The 19,135-nt window shown below is 39.0% G+C and overlaps 1 protein-coding gene across 1 annotated transcript; it reads right to left on the bottom strand.

Moving 5' to 3' along the window:
- Positions 1 to 1,047: 1,047 nt before the first annotated feature.
- On the bottom strand, positions 1,048 to 18,349 carry LOC121961541 (carnitine O-acetyltransferase-like). Its single transcript, XM_042511568.1, has 14 exons — positions 18,323 to 18,349; positions 16,931 to 17,203; positions 15,895 to 16,013; positions 15,039 to 15,092; positions 14,423 to 14,573; positions 13,451 to 13,625; positions 11,681 to 11,859; positions 11,320 to 11,420; positions 9,704 to 9,823; positions 9,328 to 9,450; positions 8,772 to 8,907; positions 8,504 to 8,566; positions 2,693 to 2,830; positions 1,048 to 1,260 (listed from the first exon to the last, which is right to left on the bottom strand). The coding sequence occupies exons 1-14, from the start codon at positions 18,347 to 18,349 to the stop codon at positions 1,048 to 1,050; spliced, it is 1,872 nt and encodes a 623-aa protein (XP_042367502.1).
- Between the last annotated feature and the right edge of the window lie 786 nt (positions 18,350 to 19,135).

Below are 19,135 nucleotides of genomic sequence, written 5' to 3'. Positions count from 1 at the left end.
AGAAATTACAGCAATGTAAATTATTTTCATAGTTTGTTTTGCCATTTCACACACATGTATCCATTTCAAGTGATCATTAAAGTTTTTTTTGCCCTGGGTAGCTGTGGCTTAGAGGTCGAGCAGGTTGTCCACAAGTCTTAAGAACAGCCGGTTCAATCCCCGGCTCCTCCAGTGAATCCCAGAATGCTCCTAATGGCTCCTCTATCGGTTTGTGAGTGTGTTAATTTTTGTGATTGGTTATTGTGTAGCAGGTGGCACCAGATATAGTAGCCTTGGCCACTGGTATGTAAATTATGCAAAATTAAACCCAGGTGTAATATTGCAATTATACAACTACTACCAACAAAATAAAAATTCATAATCAAATTTATGATCTAAAGTTGTTATCCAGTGAAATACTCTGCTTCTTGAGGCCTTTTAGCCTTTCATGCTTCACTGTGGTCCCAATCACTTAGCCTATATTTCCCATCATGCCTAGATCTGGACTAAATGGTTTTAGGTTTGCAGATAAGTTTGTTGTTTTCTGGTCATACACACAAATGTCACTTTTTTGTTGGTGTTTATACATATCTGTGGTGGTTTATGCTGATTAATGTAATCTTTGTGTTAGTTTATAGTTTACATCATTAGGTGGCTGTTAATTTTAATTTGTTCAACTGTATTTACAAACCTATGGTTTTTATTATCAATATGGTTGTAATGATATAATACATGTTGCTGCCCCCTATTTGCATTACTGCGGTAATAATTTAATGTCTCCTGGAGCTCTGATTCAGAAATAGCGGAGTAATCTTCTTAGTGATGAGGCAGGTGTGCTGTAATGCATATTTGAGCACAGTCTAAGAGTCTTGTGGACCAATCTGAATGCTTGGTCAGAACTACTATCTTTTATAATGGGTGAATGTGAAATGTAGAGTAAAAGCACTTTGAGTGGTTGGAAGACCAGAAAACCGCTATACAAGCACAGTCCATTCACCATGTATGCCCTGATTGGAGTCCTGTCCTTTGGTGTTATTGAGCCAGCATCACAGAGATCCCATCGCTATTTCATGTGGTTTGTTTCAGCAAGGTCCTCATGTCTAACAGCACATCCTCCACGGCTCGACTGAAATGTGCTGCATCGTGTTCTTGGTGGGCTTTGTAAGATTTAAGAGCAGCCACCGCGATGTCAATGCTATTGTCCATAATGCTGTAGAGCACAACATATTCTTCAGGATCTTCAGGGCCAAAACATGGCAAACATCCAGCCATGTTTGTTACCTGGTAAAAAGGGCCAGTGAAAATGTAGTTGTTAGTTTATTCACTCAGATTTCTGATATGAGTTTCTGACAAATAACAAAAAAAATCTTTTGTGTTTAAGTAAACATTTTTAGCAACATTTTCCAGGACATATACTATATGTATGTGAAATGATCCCCTTTCTATCAGGATTAATGGAAACTTCTTTAAGATACAGCAGCATGTAGGGCTACAGTTTCTGGTTTACCTATAAGTTCACAAAGAAACAAGTAATACCATTGTTCACTATTCACATACCAACCAGGTCAAGACCCTGCAAGACATAAAGGCCATTAAGCCAATTAAGCTGTCAGCACTTGTTTCATCATATGAAGATTTAGGCATACAAATTCGAAGTCTTTCGCAAGAGTCCTTCATGGGTGAACAAGGAAAATGACAGGTAAACATGATCAAGGCTAAGTTTCTTTTCACCTGCTCTTCCTTATCTGCCATGTATAAGCTTTCTATTCCTATAACTTTCCACATCACTTTAACCTTTCCAAACCTCTCTACTCCACCTGCTCCACAAGCACCCAACACCTAGTCACAGGGGGCCTACAGAATTTCCAATCACACTGAGTTAATTTCTGTCTATGCCTTCTTGTGATTTTGGATTACACTAGAAAAAACCCACATCCCTGCAACTCTGTCCTCAGCCTACTCTCTCACCCCCACAACCAGACTCCTTGACAGAGGGGATGGCCATTGTTTCCTAATTTCCACTAAATATAGATATTCTCTCTACCGTCTTTTACATTTAACATTTTTAATTTATTTTTAAGCCAGACATTGCCCTATCGAACATGCCAAAATGGCTCTTAAAAAGTAAAGGATTACTTGTCCCCGTCTTCAACATCCAGTATCTGACTTATTCCCATTCTTGTGTTTATCCAGCCATTTATCTGCAGCTAAATGCCACTCTTTTCATCCAAAATTCAATCTTACTTCTCTAACCCAAGGTTCTCTTCTTTTGATAAAAAGCTTTATTGCAAAGGCTAGTTCATAAGGGAACAGAATAAAAAGCCAACATGTTTCGGCCAACACAGGACCTTCATCAGGGCATTAACAAGAAAGAGGTGCAATAAAATAATTATGTAAACACTGAAAATATAAAGTAAATATAGAGGTACATGATCAATACATATAGCTGTAGGAAGAAGGTATTGATCATGTACCTTTGACCTCTAGAAGAGGAGACGGACAGAGAGTACTAAAACAAAAAGAGAGCAGATGTCATGGTGTTGCCTGGCCTAAATGATGTCATAGACATTGATGTCTAAATGATGTCATAGACATTGCTTTGCACTGTGCAAAGCAATAGGCCTGGCTATCTCTGGCTATCTCTGGCTATCTCTGGAGCAATATTGTGGTATATATATATATATATATATAATGTCACAGTTTTAATACTTACATAACTTGTTCCAAGATTGATGGTAAAGACTTTATCAAAGGAGTTGTCTGTGAAGATTTTGGGCATGGAGACTTTTTCTTCAACAGTCTGCTGCTTCAGACCCCAGAGGTGGCTGTACATGTCCTGGCCTCTCAATGCCTGTAAGAAAAGGGGCAAATCAAGTTATTTGAAAGGTTTATCCTCTGCATGCTCCCAACGAAACTGGTAAGTTGTCTTTGTTATAGCTTGCATGGCTTTTGTCTGACTCCCTCTTGTAGACATCTGGGAGGAACAGCTTCAAGACAATAGCCCTGACTGCAGATATGGTGGATTTTCTTAGGGTGCAGTGTCACACAGAGAAATGTAACCCCTTTAGGGTATCAATGGACATAACCTAGGAGTTTCAAAACATCTCCACTCAAACGATACATACATTCAATCCCTTTTGCACCGGTGGTCTGAAGCCAGACCTTCCTGTCTTCCCACAGGATAAGCATACTTAAAACTAATGTCATAATGCTCTCTTGCTATCTGTCTTGCTATGACGACAGTAGCGCATGTAGATGCAGCAGCCACAACATCACCAAGCAACCGGATGGAAATTTCATAGCAGCTGCTGATTTTAATCAGAGCTCTTTAAGAGAGAGTTGCGTCCTCTCTGTTCACTCCATTAGACTGTCTTTTCACAGCAATGGCGGAACATGGAGCATCTCAATAGTTGAAGTTGTGTAGAAATAGCATTGATTGCTAGCGGCGCAGTGGAGTCACAGCAGAGAAGACCATTTGTGATGGTCTTTAACAGGGTAAGACCAGGCCCCCAGAAAGTGCGCCACCTTCTGAAGCAAAATTTACATCGTGGCCGAAAGTGGAACTACAGCGTCACATGACGCACACTGACCCAGAAAGACTTTTCCCCATTTGCTTAACATTGGGAAAGAGACCTCCTCAAATCACTGGATAATTTTTTTTTAGACATGTTGACTTTTCAGAATGCATTTAATAGCCATTATTAAAAACATTTAGTCCTAAAGATGTAAAATGCGCCATTTTCCGAATCAAGATTTGGAATTCAGTATTTCTCCAAACATAAAATGAACACGCAAAGGACCCATAGGACTCTACCGCATGTAACTCTTGGAGTCCCTGACACAACACAGGCTTCGTTCCGGCTGCAGTAATGGATATTTTTGAATCATAATTCATCATTTTTACCATTATACAACACATCCATACGCTGTTGGCTATAAAGCCTGTAATATGGACGTCTTACCGTGTCTGTATCAGAGACCATATATACAGTCTACGGTCAGTATTCAAACTACTGGTCAGTAAGCAGCGCGGAGCACTAGTGACAGTTATTAAACGGTACTGACTGTAGTATTTACTTAAAGTTGAGCCGTGTTTTAATACACGGGGCAATATTGCAAGGCACCACCTTTTATTATGGTCGTGATTACAATATGATGCCCTGATAAGTTGTATGTATATTTGTGTGTGTGTGTGTGTGTGTATCTGATTATCATGTATCAAATATTGAAACTGACAGCACCGCTGTCGTTATACCGCTGATTAGATGCTGTTGCTAATAAGCTAAGCTACTACGAGAGGAATGATTGTGAATGTGTGCTTTTCACTTCGAGCACTCGACTTGGGTAACTTGTGTAAGCGAGCTAGTGAGTCAATGCTCAGGTACACTCGGCCGTTGTTAATCACTTCTATGCATGCTCTATGGGCCACCAGATCTGGGTATTTTACACTTTTCTAAACCTGCTTCATGCGCCACTGCAGCAGGAATGAATGAGGCCCTGCCCCCACGGCTGTTTCCAGATTTATAATAGATCCATGGATAAGATGTCTAAAGTATCGTTTTTTTATATTATCAGCATATCTCAGCTAAACTGTGCATTAAAGCATGATATTGGATTATCTGCCACTAAATTAGTAGATTTATGAAGCAATAACAGATATGCTAACAGAACAAGCTAACGTAAGTACACTGCACTGTATATACTAAACACATATCGCATATCAATTAACATCCTGTTAATTCAAAATGTTCTGCTCTTGAGTAATTTTATCTAACATTGGGGAGTTAAAGGGGAGAAAAGGCTTGTGTAATTTATTTTACAGCTCAGTGTGAGTTTCATGTCAGCTTTGTTAAAGATAACATGGTGCTTGATAGCAGAGTGCTATTTTAAGGTACATAAGTATTGATATGGATTCAGAGTGCATATTTGAGACTAATAAACACTGTAAAAAAAACATTACTGTAAACAGAAACCTAATTTAAGGGTAATCGTTTTTAGCTTTGTGTTTCTGTTGACTCCATTTGTCTTTATTATGTTACAGCTCAGCTGATTTTCCATTGATGGCAAAGGGAGGGAAGCTCAAAGACCTAAATGAGATCACTGGGATAGTCATTTAAAAAAATGAAAGGTACTAGGCTCAATGGGGAATTATTCTAAACACTGAAATTGTTACACTAGTGTATTATATCATTTTGTATTATAGTGTTGTATATGTAATCTTGTTATTGTATGTTGGTTACTTACAATAGGAGCACTGGGTGCTGGAGGAACTATTTTGAAGCGAGTTATAAAAATGCAGAAGGCTATAGTTTAATGCATTTGATTAACGTATAAATTCAGTAGAGGGCAATTTCACACAGCCTAATGAAGGCTCTCCTCTGTAGCGCAGATCTGACTAATTCATGCATTCACATGCAGTGGTTTACACTTTGTATTAAATCACTCTCTCTCGTTAACAGTGGTGTGAAGACATAAAACAATGAAGTAGCAAGACCTTTTTAGACAGGAAAAAGCTTGGACACAGGGTCAGGTAGGCTGACAAAGGATCAAAGTCTGATAAATTATTAAAAAAGGATCAATATTTGTAGGCTTATTATACAAAACACTAGGCAAATGCTGTAACTGAAGTTGGGAAACAAACACACCTCACCTCCCAAAGCAGTTTCCCACCCAGGCCTATATAGGCATGTCTAACCCTCTCTCCTGCCCTTTTTTCCCTCTCTCTTTCAGCAAAAGAGCTACACAGGATTCAATGGAGACTCCCTGCACTAAGACAGCACCCTCATCCTGAGTGTCAGCTCCCTGTCTTCTGCAAGCCTTTCCCTGTAACTTATTTTTATTAAACCACGTACAAGGCTTTCCAATGGTGTGGTCTTTGTTTGGGTAAAATGTTCAAATGCAGTTTTTGAAAATGATAGCATCACATATTTTTTGTAGTTGTAATCTGTGGTGAGTGTAAGACTTCTTCTGCTGGCATTACTCAACAATATTTTCCTTATCTGCGTGTCAGCGTGCCTTTCTCTACACGCCTGGATCGTCCCCGTACAGCAAAGCAAAGCATGATGGAGACTATCTGAGAGGACACCACAAGAGAAGGACATATGCCAACTGCTTGATGTGCTATTTATGTTTCTAAGTTTATTAGATATTAGTCAAATTAGTTAATTTCAGTAAGTAAGTCACTAGAAAGAAAATAAGATAAATAAAATACACGTTTTCTATATCTAAGCAATAAACAGCAACCTGCTCCTTTACCATGGTAAGTCTGAAATATGTCAGCATAACCATATGTCATGTCCACATCACTCATATTTATATTTTGTAATTATACATTTTACATATAAAAGTACTATATATGTGTGTTTCTAATATATGATATATACATATATATATTGTGTTTTACAATATATTTTATTTTTTGTATTTTAATCATATTTTAACCCTTATTTAACACTAAAATGTGTGAATCTCCCAAGTCTGAGATTAACTAGTCTGTTAACATTAATCTTCAAATATTTGCACATTTTACTTTAAAAAACAATATATTAATGAAACTTCATACAACGCGCTCTGTGTATATTGTAAATCAGTGCAGTTATTGACTGCTATTTAGCGAAACTCTGAGTTTTGTCTCTCCATATATGTATTGATTAAATGTATTTAAATGGCCTGCCAGACACATCCGGGAACTATTTGAAGCCTCCATGAGTCACGGGACACTCAAGCTTTTTGACCTTCCATTGTCATTATTCTGTTTATTCTAGCGCAATAGTTTTAATCAACTCAACCTTCAACTCCAAAGATGGAGCAGGATCAAGGATAAATGTGATTTCGCTTTTTAAACTTGATTTAGAAAATGAACAATAAATCTACCTTCTAACTTCTCTATCTCTAGTGATTAAAGCGAACCAAAGTCCATGCTAACTTAGGTTTTACAGTATGCAAGCCATTCCAATCACATTTTGGGTTATGTATGAATTAATCTCTTGGTATCAGTTTCACTTTGAAGGTATTGGTATCAGTACTGGTGTTATATTTTTTTAAATGATCCTCAGTCCTTGTTTTCACAGAAAGGCTTTTTGGATCAATCTCATTGGTCACGCAGTCCTTTAAACATCCACCTGAAGCATAGTAATGAGGGTGGAGAGGAGAAGCGACAGTGAGAGAGGTTATAAATAAGTAGGCAGACTGCGCCAACTAACCTTTAGCAAGTCAGGATCACTTGGGCTGAGTTCTTACAGCACAAAAGTCTGCTCCCACTGTACCCATAGAGTCCAGTAGAGAGCAGAGCCTGTGTGAGATTAAACATAGGCTTTTATATTGTAACCATAGTTCTATTAGCAAATTTGGAACCCTGTAACTGAGGATCTTCATCGTTCCTATTTTGCTCGCTAAAGCGGGTGTAACTTGACCGACATTGTTGTGATACTCCCTTATATCATATGTATTCATGTAGGGCTGCAGCTATCGAATATTTTAGTAATCGAGTATTCTACTGAAAATTCCATCGATTAATCGAGTAATCGGATAAAACATATTTTTGTTTAGTTAAAGAGCAATTATAAATATACATGACACAATAAGACATTTCACCTAATAAGGAACCATTGGTTTCCTTTTTTAACTACCCAGTTAGCTTTATTATGTTTTTATTTTTCACCCTCATCACTCTACAGCGCTGTGTTTTTACAGATTAAATAAAGCCTGTATGAAAGGCACATTAGCCACGCATCGACAGTAGTCATAATTAATAGAAACCTAGCCCTCCGCAGGGCTAACGTTATGTTAGCAAGGTACAGTAACGTTAATCTCATTAATTAGCGCTACGTTAACTTAATTTTGCCTTGTCTCGGGTGACGGTCCTCCGCTCTCGGAGTAAACAGGGTGCCTTCGGTGGAGATGCTGCAGCATTGAAGACGTACTGTTGTGGTATGCAAGCGCTGTCTTACAGTGAATACATGCAGCAGTATTCGCCTTGGTGTCCAGCTTGAAATGCTCCCACACTTTTGACATTTTCTGCCTTTTCTTTGTGCCTTTCTCTTCGCTTTCGTCGCCTTCTTCGCCATTACCTCTACATCCATGGTTAAAACCAAACATAACCGCCGCCTCTTTTTTCTTCCTTTATGTGCGTGACGTCAGCGCGTTGTGCTGCATTAAAAGTAGTCCGGGCGAAATACCATGCTTTGAGCTGGCAAAATTAAACGATTCCTCGAGGCAGAGAAAATTCCTCAATCATTTTTTGTAATCGAGTTACTCGAATTATTCGAGGAATCGTTTCAGCCCTATATTCATGTACGCGCATCCTGACTGGCTGGCTATGTTCATGCAAATTTCAGTGTGTGAATGCATGCTCGTAATGGGAGGAGAGAATACCCATAGATTCCAGAAGAGGGCTCAGCCTGTACTCAGAACTAGGGTTACAATATCGTAACCTTTGTTACTGCTGAAAGGCATTCTTACACAGAAAGTAAACTGATCATACATTGAACTCAAGTATTGAATGGTAGTTGTAAATTGTACTTACCAGATCTGTGGACCATGCATGTGCATTTAAAGCTTTTTCCAATAAACCAACCTTCTCTGTGTTCTGTGCAAAACAGGAAGAAGACAGGAATGTCATAGCTCATAACTTAAAGTGGTTAGTTTTTTTAGCCTGATTGCTGTGAAGCAATAGTATAGTAAGCATAGTATCCAAAGCAACCTAAGGCAGTATCTCTGATGCCAACACATTTTTCATTACACAGAGTTACATTATATAAGACTTATTATTACAAGTTTGGTTCTCAACAGACCTGTATTTTGGGGTCATCAAAGGCCTTGACAAAGGCAACTGAGGCAGGCGAGTTTGAATTCATCATACTAACACGTCCAAGTTTGAATGCACGCAGGGTGACATATTCCATTGATGGACAGATCTGCTGGTACAACCTAACAAAAGAAAGGGGAGAAATTTTGTCAACAAACTTTTTGTTCCAACATACATAGCCCTGAAACTTGTTGACCAGACAAACAAATACAGGAGCTCTACAAAAACTTTTACTAACTATCCAGTTTTATTTTGCTGAGAGCTTCTATTCTTCCATTACTATAGTTTCTGGCTAATGAAAACATCTACTGTGACTTCTTTGATTTCCTGATCACTAGGGGTCTAAAGACAGAGGGATGCCATTTGCTGTAAAGCCTTCTGAGGCAAACTGTGATTTGTGATGAGAAGCTTTATAAATAAAATTGACTTGACTTTTACTAATGCACAAAAACAACGCCTACTTCTCCTTGGCATATAATGTAAAGAGTAAAAAACATGCATAAAAAGACAGTAAATCAACACATGACATTTCAGCAGCTCACCTGTAGTAGGCCAGCTTTACCGCCATCTGTACAAAAGCATTGGGGCGCATCTTGTAGGTCTTTATGAAATTTTTCCCAAAGTGGTCAAATTCCTTGAAGTTCAGATCGATGTCTCGGGCCAGTCTGTGGTGGTGGGGATGGAACACACTAGTTAGACAGGTGTTTCCAGACGTATTTGTCAGTTTGGCTGGGCAGGTAAAAAAAATCAATAAGACAGGCTTATGCAGGGCTTTTTAGTCATATCATATTTTAAATCTCTTAAGTCATATTTGAAGCCCTGTAGCTGTTCACATAGCAATACATGTACATGGAAACTGAAATTAATTACTGTTGCTCTGGTCACTGGATGTCTGTTACAACTAAAAGCTGCTCTCACGTGTCCATGTGCTGCTTGGCCTCCTCAATGTCCTTCTGGATCTCAGGTGTGAGGTTGAAGTGTAATTTCTGGGGCACAGGTAAAGACTCTATGGGAGACTGCGTCACCTCTGGCCTTTTCCTGTTTCCACACACAAAAGAAAGCCAATCAATCAGTCAATCAATCAATCAGTCAATCAATCAAAATGATATAAAATACAATTTCAGTGAAATGTAATCTGTCAGTTCAATTGATGTATTATAAAAGGACTGGAATAATGAATGTAAGATTATAAGACTGGGCAGTCATAGGCAGGGTCTTCATTTCGGATCCCTGTGGCCTGAGGGCAGAAGCTCTTCCTGAGCCTCTTAGTACTGGCCTGGTGTATCCAGTAACGTCTTTCTGACATCCGGTGGATGGGATCTTTAAATATTTGATGAGCTTTATTCTTGCAGCCCCTGATGTAAACATCTATAAGGAAGCGTAGAGCAGCGTTTATTGTTTTTTAGTTGAAGGAGCCCCTCTTTGCAAGACCTTGTGGTCCTGTTTTGGGCTGTTTCTGTACCAGGCAGTTTCTAATCAGGATACTCTTGATGATGATGGAGTAAATATTCCTCAGTATTTTAGGGGACAGCCACAATTTCCAAAGGCAACTAAGGTAAAACTGTTTTTTCCTTTCATAGGTTTGTTATCTCGCTGAGTGAACCAGGAGCTACTACAGGACGCGCGGTAGAACGCCAGCGGACAGGAAGCTGCTGCTGGCGTTCTACCGCTCGTCCATCGAGAGCCTGCTGACTTACTGCATCACCACCTGGCACGGGAGCTGCACTGAGGCAGACAGGGAGAGGCTACGGAGGACAGTCAGAACAGCCCAGAAGATCATTGGCTGCCCTCTCCCCTCCCTGGAGGACATATACACCACCCGGTGCCTCAGCAGAGCACATAACATGATCAAGGACAGCTCACACCCTGGCGCTCAGCTGTTTGACCTGATGCCCTCAGGCAGGCGCTACAGGTGCATCAAGGCAAGGACAAACAGACTGAGAAACAGTTTCTTTCCGAGAGCCATCACCACCGTGAACTCTCACAAATAACCACCCCGGACATCACAACAGACAATAGACAATGTACATCACATCCCTACTTCAATCCACCCGGTGCACACCCTAATTATCTACCTATGTGCAATATATTTCCTGTGCAATATATTTCTATCTGTGCAATATACTTCACATACTGTGCAATATGTTGTGCAATACACCGAGCCACTCTACTTATATTTATTATTTAACTTATACCTCCACACCCATGTACATAGCTGTATATAAGTCTATTTTTATTTTTATTTCTATTTTTTTTATTCTTATTCCTATTGCTATTTTTTTTTTTTTTTTACCTATTTTGTACTTAATTCTGTAAAAAGCTTTTGTACTTTTGCACTGAAGGAATGGAGAAGCTCTCCAATCTCGTTATACAATGTATAATGACAATAAAGAGCATTCTTCTTCTTCTTCTTCTTCTACAGAAAGGCTGATCTCTATCTGTACACTCTGCCTAATGACTGAACTTTCAATCATTAAAACAGCAAATCACAACACCTGCACTTACTGAAACTCATTCATTTACGGGTTACTTACAAGCCTGCTACAAAATGACCACACAAGGACATTTGGACTACACCATCAGCAACGGCATTTGAGAGGTTTGAACCCAATGTTCCATCTTCTCCAATAATTAACTGAAAAAAAGGACAAAAGACACAATTACCTTCCAACTTCTCATAATTCTGTTTTTTCTTATCTGAGAGACTTTGTTGCTGAAGTTATTGTTATCAGTGAATTTAAAAATGTTGTCTTCTGACAGACAAGGAAACTTGAACACACATACACACACACACACACACACACACACACACACACACACACACACACACACACACAGGCAGCATGTGTTGCATTACAGTTCAGTTGTGTATAATTTGCACTTGTGTAAACTTACCTGAAACCCCTTGTCAAACCAGCGGTTTCCACTGTTCAACTGGCTGCCTCCTCCATGCAGTAAGTGACACAAAGTACTACTGCGATACATTTCATCAGACACTGGGGGCATCGCTCCATCCAAACACACTGTGAAGATGCTGCTTTCGATAGCCAATACTGACTCTTTGTTGGTCTTATCTAAACACATCAGGGTCAAGCACACAGAGCAAACATCATGTTATTATGGAATCAGACTACAAGAGCTAAACAAATCACTCAGGGACATTTTCACATATTTACTTAAACCAGCTTTACCAGGAAACATTTCAGATGTTATACACACATTATATTATTATATTATTTAGAATTTTCTTTAAAACTGTATCGGAAACATTCTACAAACATTCTACAAATGTATAAACTGATCCAGCATCTTCCTTGAAAATATTTTTGCATGATCCCACGTATGCTGCCTTTTCTTCCCCAAAATATTTTCTCGTGCAGCAAAGCCAAATGCTTCATGCTTCTTTTCACGTCCAGCTTGTGATCATACACAGACACATTGCATGAAACATGATGCTTGCAACAAAATGTTTTTGTATCAGATTTGAAATTCCCTGGTGTCAGAAATCTTCATCTGAAATCAAAATTAATCATCCCGTTCTGGAATAAAAAATAATGTCAAGATGTAATCCAAGTGTATTGTTAAAACTTCTATGAATAATATCATAAAAACAATGAAAAAAAGTTTTTTGCGGAAGTAACAGACGAGCTACTTTTCATCCTAGCAGCCTCACAGACCACTGGATGGGCATGTATGTGTTAAACTGACGGTGTGCTGCATGCATTATAGAGTAGGGACCAGACCAGCAATCAAAGTCAGACAAGTCCATCTGGCTGCTGCCAATCAGAACAAAGACACATCCTTTCAAATGCTGTCAATCATACGAAGACATGTCCATTCAACTGCTGTCAATACAACTCAAACTGTCTCTCTCTCCCACACACACACACACTCACACTTGTATAGTGACTAGGATATATGTGTGTATTTTTCTTGCTTTATTGTGAATGAATACTTTTGGAATCATTCTTGCTGTCTGTTTATTATTGCACAACAGTGAGTGAATCGCTACTGTGTGAAGAACTTCAAATCTTTCTATCTCTACTACTGATTCACTGGTCATTTTGGTTATAGTCATTATTTCCATTATTAATTAAGAGTTCCAAACTGCAGTTTGAATATGTTATATGAGACTGATTTCACTAACGGGCTATTATTTTTCTCTTTTTGGTAATGGTGCCCCACAAGTTGATTCAGTGTAAATTACATTATATTATTTGACATAATTGATTATTATTTTTTTAAATAAATTATTAATTATTTCTGATAGCCACTTCCTCCTTCGACCAGAAAAAAGATGTAGCAGGATTTAGGGTCAACTTTGATTTCTTCTTAAACCACGTTTAAGAAAAATGACAAATAAATCTACCTTGTACCTTGTACTTCTTTAAACAATGAGTTTCCAACAATACCATGAGAAATATTGCAATACTATGCTGTATTGAAGTTGTGACATCCCAGCATGTCATATTTTGATGTGGGAGGGCTACTTAAAATGTCATAAATTGATGTGGAAGGTCAATGACCAAATGTCAGTATGTGGTGAGTATAGTATCTACACCAGGCATGCATTACTGTGGAAAAAAAGTTAATTTCACATGTTCTTATGAATGATTCGTCAGCGTCTATTTAGTTTGACTTGCATGAGAGCAGAGTTATTCTTACCCTTGATGAGGTTGTTGTAGATTTTGTGCCAGACGTCACGACGCTGGGTGGTGAGGATGCCTACAGGCTCCATGGTGATCTCTAGTGAGGCGCTGCAGATCCTCTCCAGCTGAACACAGAGTTGATCCACTGTCAGTGGACTCCCATCACTGTTGTACACTTCCAGCTTAAAGAACTGAATCCAAGGGGAGGAAACATGGACGCAAGACTAGATTAGCAACTAAGCAAAGTCCCTGAAACACACTCAGGCCTTTGCAGGCCTCAGGTTGTCGGTAAACTAAATAAATATTACTATGACTCCTCTTACTTAAACTGCTCCTCATTCAGTTTCATCAAGACTCTATATGGGCATCTCAGTGTGATTAAATGCAGTTCAATGACCCGAGAATTCCCTGATATCTAACTCTGGGAATTAAGTATTCATTTCAGCCAATCTGGAGTTGGTGATTGTTGAAAAAGTGTACAAACTAAATAGATGACTGACAAGACTAGGATGGTTTTAGAGAGTTTTATTTTGCTTCTGCTTTGTTTAAGTGAAGTGTACAATACCCAATCAGCAGTGATGCAGTTGAGCTTGAAGGTAAAGCACTAAACCTACTGGTTGATCCATGTTCCAACTCCCAACTATGGTCACAAGTTGTAGATAACAGCTGAAAGAATGAGATCATGTATAAATGGTCCTTCTTGGCAGAGTGTCTTGACCCTTTGCCGTGAAGAGACCTAAGTTGCTTTATCAATGTCTCATTCTCCACTTTTAGTTAAAAAAAAAACAAAAAACTTTCTTTTACTCCTCAGTAGGCACTTAAGATATTTGTACTTTATGCATTTGTGTGACAGTGACAGTAGCAAGATGAAAGGGAATGAGGGGAGAGAGAAAATGGATTTTCCAATACAGACTTGGAATGTTGGAGCTCATGGTTGGTGTATTCCTCACTTGACGGTTTTGTAAGACAGTGATGTGATGTTCCTTACCTGACCATTGTGTACTACAGTTACATGTTTGTCGATGTAGTACTTCATGGTGTCTTCCGTCTCACCAGGGATACGGCACGATGAAAACAGCAACTCGTACTGCTTCATACACAGCGGCTTCCCTTTCATGTAATCTACTGGTAGTGTATCACTGAAAATATATAAACATGAAACACTATGTCAGTTATTCAATTGCATTTACAATTCTGGCCATTGATGTCCCTGAAGTTGCCACATCCACTGGAAGGACCACTTTGAATATTGTAGCTTCGCCTCCATCTTTGACTGAGGTTTAATCTTTTGCCATTCACAAAAGGTTTTCAGGTTTAGCCAGTTGTTTTTTTAATTAATAGTTTTACTCAAACAAAGGGCGGCACAGTGGCGTTGTTTTTGTGTAATTTAACTGCTTCTTCTGCTATTTAATGTTTCTAAGTGAAAACAACAAATATATTGATTAGCTTTACTCAATATAACAGTTAATTTTTTAGCTGCATGATAGTTGCATTTATTATTAAAATTATTAAAACATTAAATTAAAACAAAATATAATGAAACTTTTAGGATAACAAGGATCTTTTGCACCTGGTAAAAAAGAGCATTTAATCTCAGTACTCACCTGTCAATCATTGTCTTTACTTCCAGTGCAGATAGTATGAGTTTGGCAGCATACCTGAAGCGAGAAAACATTATTATTCAGTATTATTCACATTATTCATTTTAATGTTTGAAAGGAACAATTTCATTAAAGAAATGTCCACATTAAAGAGGCTGAGATAACTTAACCTTTTTCACCTCAGGTCCAAAGATGGACAGCAGAAACATGGAGACCTGAAGTGGCTCCAGCCTCCATTTCAGCTCTGATCTGCTGTGTCTGACTCTCTCTCTCTGTCTCTCTTTGGATTAGTGTATCTTGTGGACTACACTGGATTCTTGCCATTGCAACTCAGCTCCTCACAACTGACCCATGGGACAAAGGTGCAATAATGTGATGTTGAGTAAATATGGATATGATCATGAACATTCTGGATTAAGCGTATGCTCTCAACCTCTTACACTAACTACCTCAGATTTGGCCCTGAACAAACATATTTATGAGCAACCTCACCATATTTATCATCCATACTAGTGATGTAATCATTACTTATAAAAACAGGCATCCTCTGCAAAGGTTAATTGCTTGTCCAAGTGTGAGGGGTTTCACTTCGAAAGTGGAGAACATTAGAACCACCAAAATCATCAGCTGGACTGTGGTGACACAGAGAGGGGATTAAGTGCTCAGGTGTCTTAGAGTAAAAGAGAGTCAAAGTAGAAACGGTCATCAGTTAAAGAAAGACACACCTTCAAGCAGGTCGCCATGTTGTGATGGAAATGTAAATCTCTGCAGCACTCTCCTGGCTGGGCCTGTCAGACCAAGTAATGCCAAACCATGCCACTGATGGGAAACCCACATATGTGTGTGTGTGTCTGTTTACCTTATTTGTCCTTTTTTATCTCTGAGGTCCACTCGACTGAAGAACACCGCAGGGTTCGATAAACCCGCCAGAGGCTTCCGCATGCTGAGAAATTCTTTCTTCACAAAATTCTCTGTCATCTACAAACAGTAACAAACTAAAGGTTACACACAGATACATAACACACATAAACAGAAAGTCCTTTGAGTCATTATTAATGGTGCATTTACTTGTTAGTTTATGGACATTGACTTCTTTTAAATTAAGGGTGAAATTACAAAAAAGCCTGAATGAAATTTGGTGGCCAAAAAGTGAAACGTGGTTCCACTTTAAAGAAAGCAAGAGCATGAACGTCCTCCTTCCATTGTTTTCTATGCTCTCGAAGGTTGCATGAAGTGTATGAGGCTGAATGTGCACTATGACGAAAATCCTGGCTGCAAAAAATCCTTAAAGTTACAATTCTGGTCTCCATAAGGTACTGGTGGTAGCAATTTATAAAAACAAGGCCCAGATTTTGTGCTTGTAAAGACATCTGTATGATAACTGGATGCAGCAAACACAGCTTGGTGCAGCTGCCACTTTGACCACCCTGTGTCACTGTCCCTCTCCAGCCAGCCCTCTTACTGACCCCACCTTCTCTCTAGAAAGTAAAAAGAATAATATTTCCTTCTTAGGTGTAATGGAGTAGAATAAGAAAGTAGCATGAGATTAAAATACATTAATAACGTAAATGTAACCTCAAATATGTACTTAAGTACAGTTCTCAAATAAATGTACTTGAAATGTAATAATCCAGCCATTATCATTACTCTAAAACCTCATCTAAATTTGATTAAATAATATTCTTTTTTAAAAAAATTGTTTTTCCTGGTTTTGGACAACAATTTGTGAACAGTGAAAGCGAGATGTTTCTCTCTTTTCTTGGTAGGAGAAAAGCCGAAAATAAGAAAACACTGGAGCAAAATTAAGAGAAAATTTGTTCATATACCGTTTCTCGCATGAGGCCCATTTTCTCTGTAGGTGTGTATATAGCTGTTAGTGTAGTTGTTGAACTCACCCAGTTCTCAGAGTTCTCTGCTTTCCTCTCTAAGCTTCTCTGCAGTCTTTCTCCGACCCCTCCTTCTCTACGAAACTCTTCCACCAGTTTTTTTGTGCGCTTCAGCTCGTCTGCCTCCAACATGCACTCCAGGTAATTGACATAGAGGTCACAGGTCTGCTGCAGCGGGGCCACAGGCAGACTGGGCAGTTCTTTCTGCTGGGAAAGGTTTCTGCTAGCAACCAGGGTCACTAATTCAGGTCTCACCAAGTGATAGGGCTTCACCATCCCCACCTTTACATGAGAGATACAACAACTTTTTCAAATATATGTACACATATGTTATGACTAGTAATAATGACATGTTTCCTTTTGACCAGATACCTGCAAAGCCTTAATGTATTACAGTGAATTCTGCAAGAAGAAGTAGACAAATACCCCTTTCCCACCAAAATTAATGCATGCGTGTATGTTTTTAAACAAGGGTAAACCCACTAAATATGAGCAATCGGTTGTGTTCCCAATGCCACTGAACTTACTGCTGGACAGCGAGTCTGTCAGCTGGCCTGTGTATGAGTTCTTGTGTGTTGTCTTGATGGTGTGTGCATGTGATGTCATGGACTGGCAGGAGAGCAGGTAAATGGTAGACAGCAGCAGGATCAGAGATCTTTGAAAACTTTTCAGCAACTTCTTGTTTTTATTTATCTCTTACTTATTAAGTCCCCCTTCCAAACCTGGTGCAGACTAATTTGGAAGAATGCTTTAATGCTGCTCTGCTTAGGAGGAGACGGATAGTAATTAGTTACAGCGCGTCATTACAACTTGCTGGTTAAGGAGCGTTCACCTGGGTGTTGTTTTCCAATCAATGCCAATTGGAGACGAAGGGGATAAAACCCTGTGTCTTGTGCAGAGTCATTTAACCTAGTTGTCTATGGCAATCGTACACATTACCATTGCATACAAAGCCAGACATTAGTGGGTGATAGCAGTTTTTTTGTGCAGCGGGAATAAGGCTTAATACAAAAAGGAAGCCAGACTTCATAAAAGATAAAGCTAAGTGTGGAACCTTTGTCAGCCCTCTCTGGCAGTGACAGTAATCACACAAATACTGCCTGAGAAGTACAGAGATCTTTCCCTAGTGGTAAAAGGCTTAATAAGGAACGTTCTAAATCATTTGGCACGGGCTTGAAAGAACTGAATTTGTCAATTAATTTAGGTGTAAAAATTCCAGTTTAGGTGTTAAATTCCTTTACAGTAAAGGATGTGGTAACCTAATGCAAATATCAATCAAAATCTTTAAACAAAATGTTAAAATATAAGAGCTATGACTACAAGGTAGTAAACACGAGTTTTGTGAGAAGATAAACACATATTATATAATACCCAATTGGTCAAATGGTATTGTTTACTTACCAGAGCTCTGCTGCAAATTCTCAACATTGTGCTTTTAGAGAAACTCCCACAGACTTAAGCTGGACTCTGTTAACTTTTTTAAAGGTTTTTTGAAGGTACAGATAGGTGAAGTTTCTGAGATATGAGAGGATCTGGTAATAGCAACACCTCTGCGTGCTGTCAGAGGCTACGTCAATCTACTTCAACTGAGTATAAAGACAAGGTCTGTTTGTACTGGTCAGTAATGATGTCACCAACTGTCACCTTGTGTATTTGTCTCTTCACACCTGCAATCTTAGGGCTAATTAAACAATGACACAGTGGTCCATAAACCAACATATGGTAGGGAGGGGGCTGAAAGAAGTAGAAGATCGGCCCGTTGGTGTCAGGACAACAACCTGCTCCTTAACATCAGTAAAAATTAAGGAAAGAGTAGTGTACTTTGGGTAGGAGCAACAAAGAAATAGTAAACAGTCATCATCCAGCAAACTGTGAGTAAACCTGCCCTTTGGCAGATTTGGGATTAAGTACCTGTTGCTTTGACAACAGTTCCTGATATACATTAAGCCAGCTTCAGTGAGCTAAAACATCCAAACTCCAGTCAAAACCTTAATCTGGATAATTTGGTTATCCGTTTACAAGGAATAGGGCCCAGATCTTTGTTGGACCTAATAAAGTAGATAAGTCTCTTTTTCTGCAACTCTTAAGGCTTCTAAAATGCAGGAACTACATACTGGGATTACTTGATGTGTTAGCCCTCAGGTTAGCCCTAACTACCCCGATCAGACAAACAATGCAGGTGTGGAAAGACAAATAAACTTTGACATGTAACAG

Source organism: Plectropomus leopardus, chromosome 22, assembly GCF_008729295.1.
Source record: "Plectropomus leopardus isolate mb chromosome 22, YSFRI_Pleo_2.0, whole genome shotgun sequence".
NCBI classification, from domain to species: domain Eukaryota; kingdom Metazoa; phylum Chordata; class Actinopteri; order Perciformes; family Serranidae; genus Plectropomus; species Plectropomus leopardus.
Note: the sequence above shows the minus strand (reverse complement) of the source record. Positions and strands in the feature narration are given on the sequence as shown.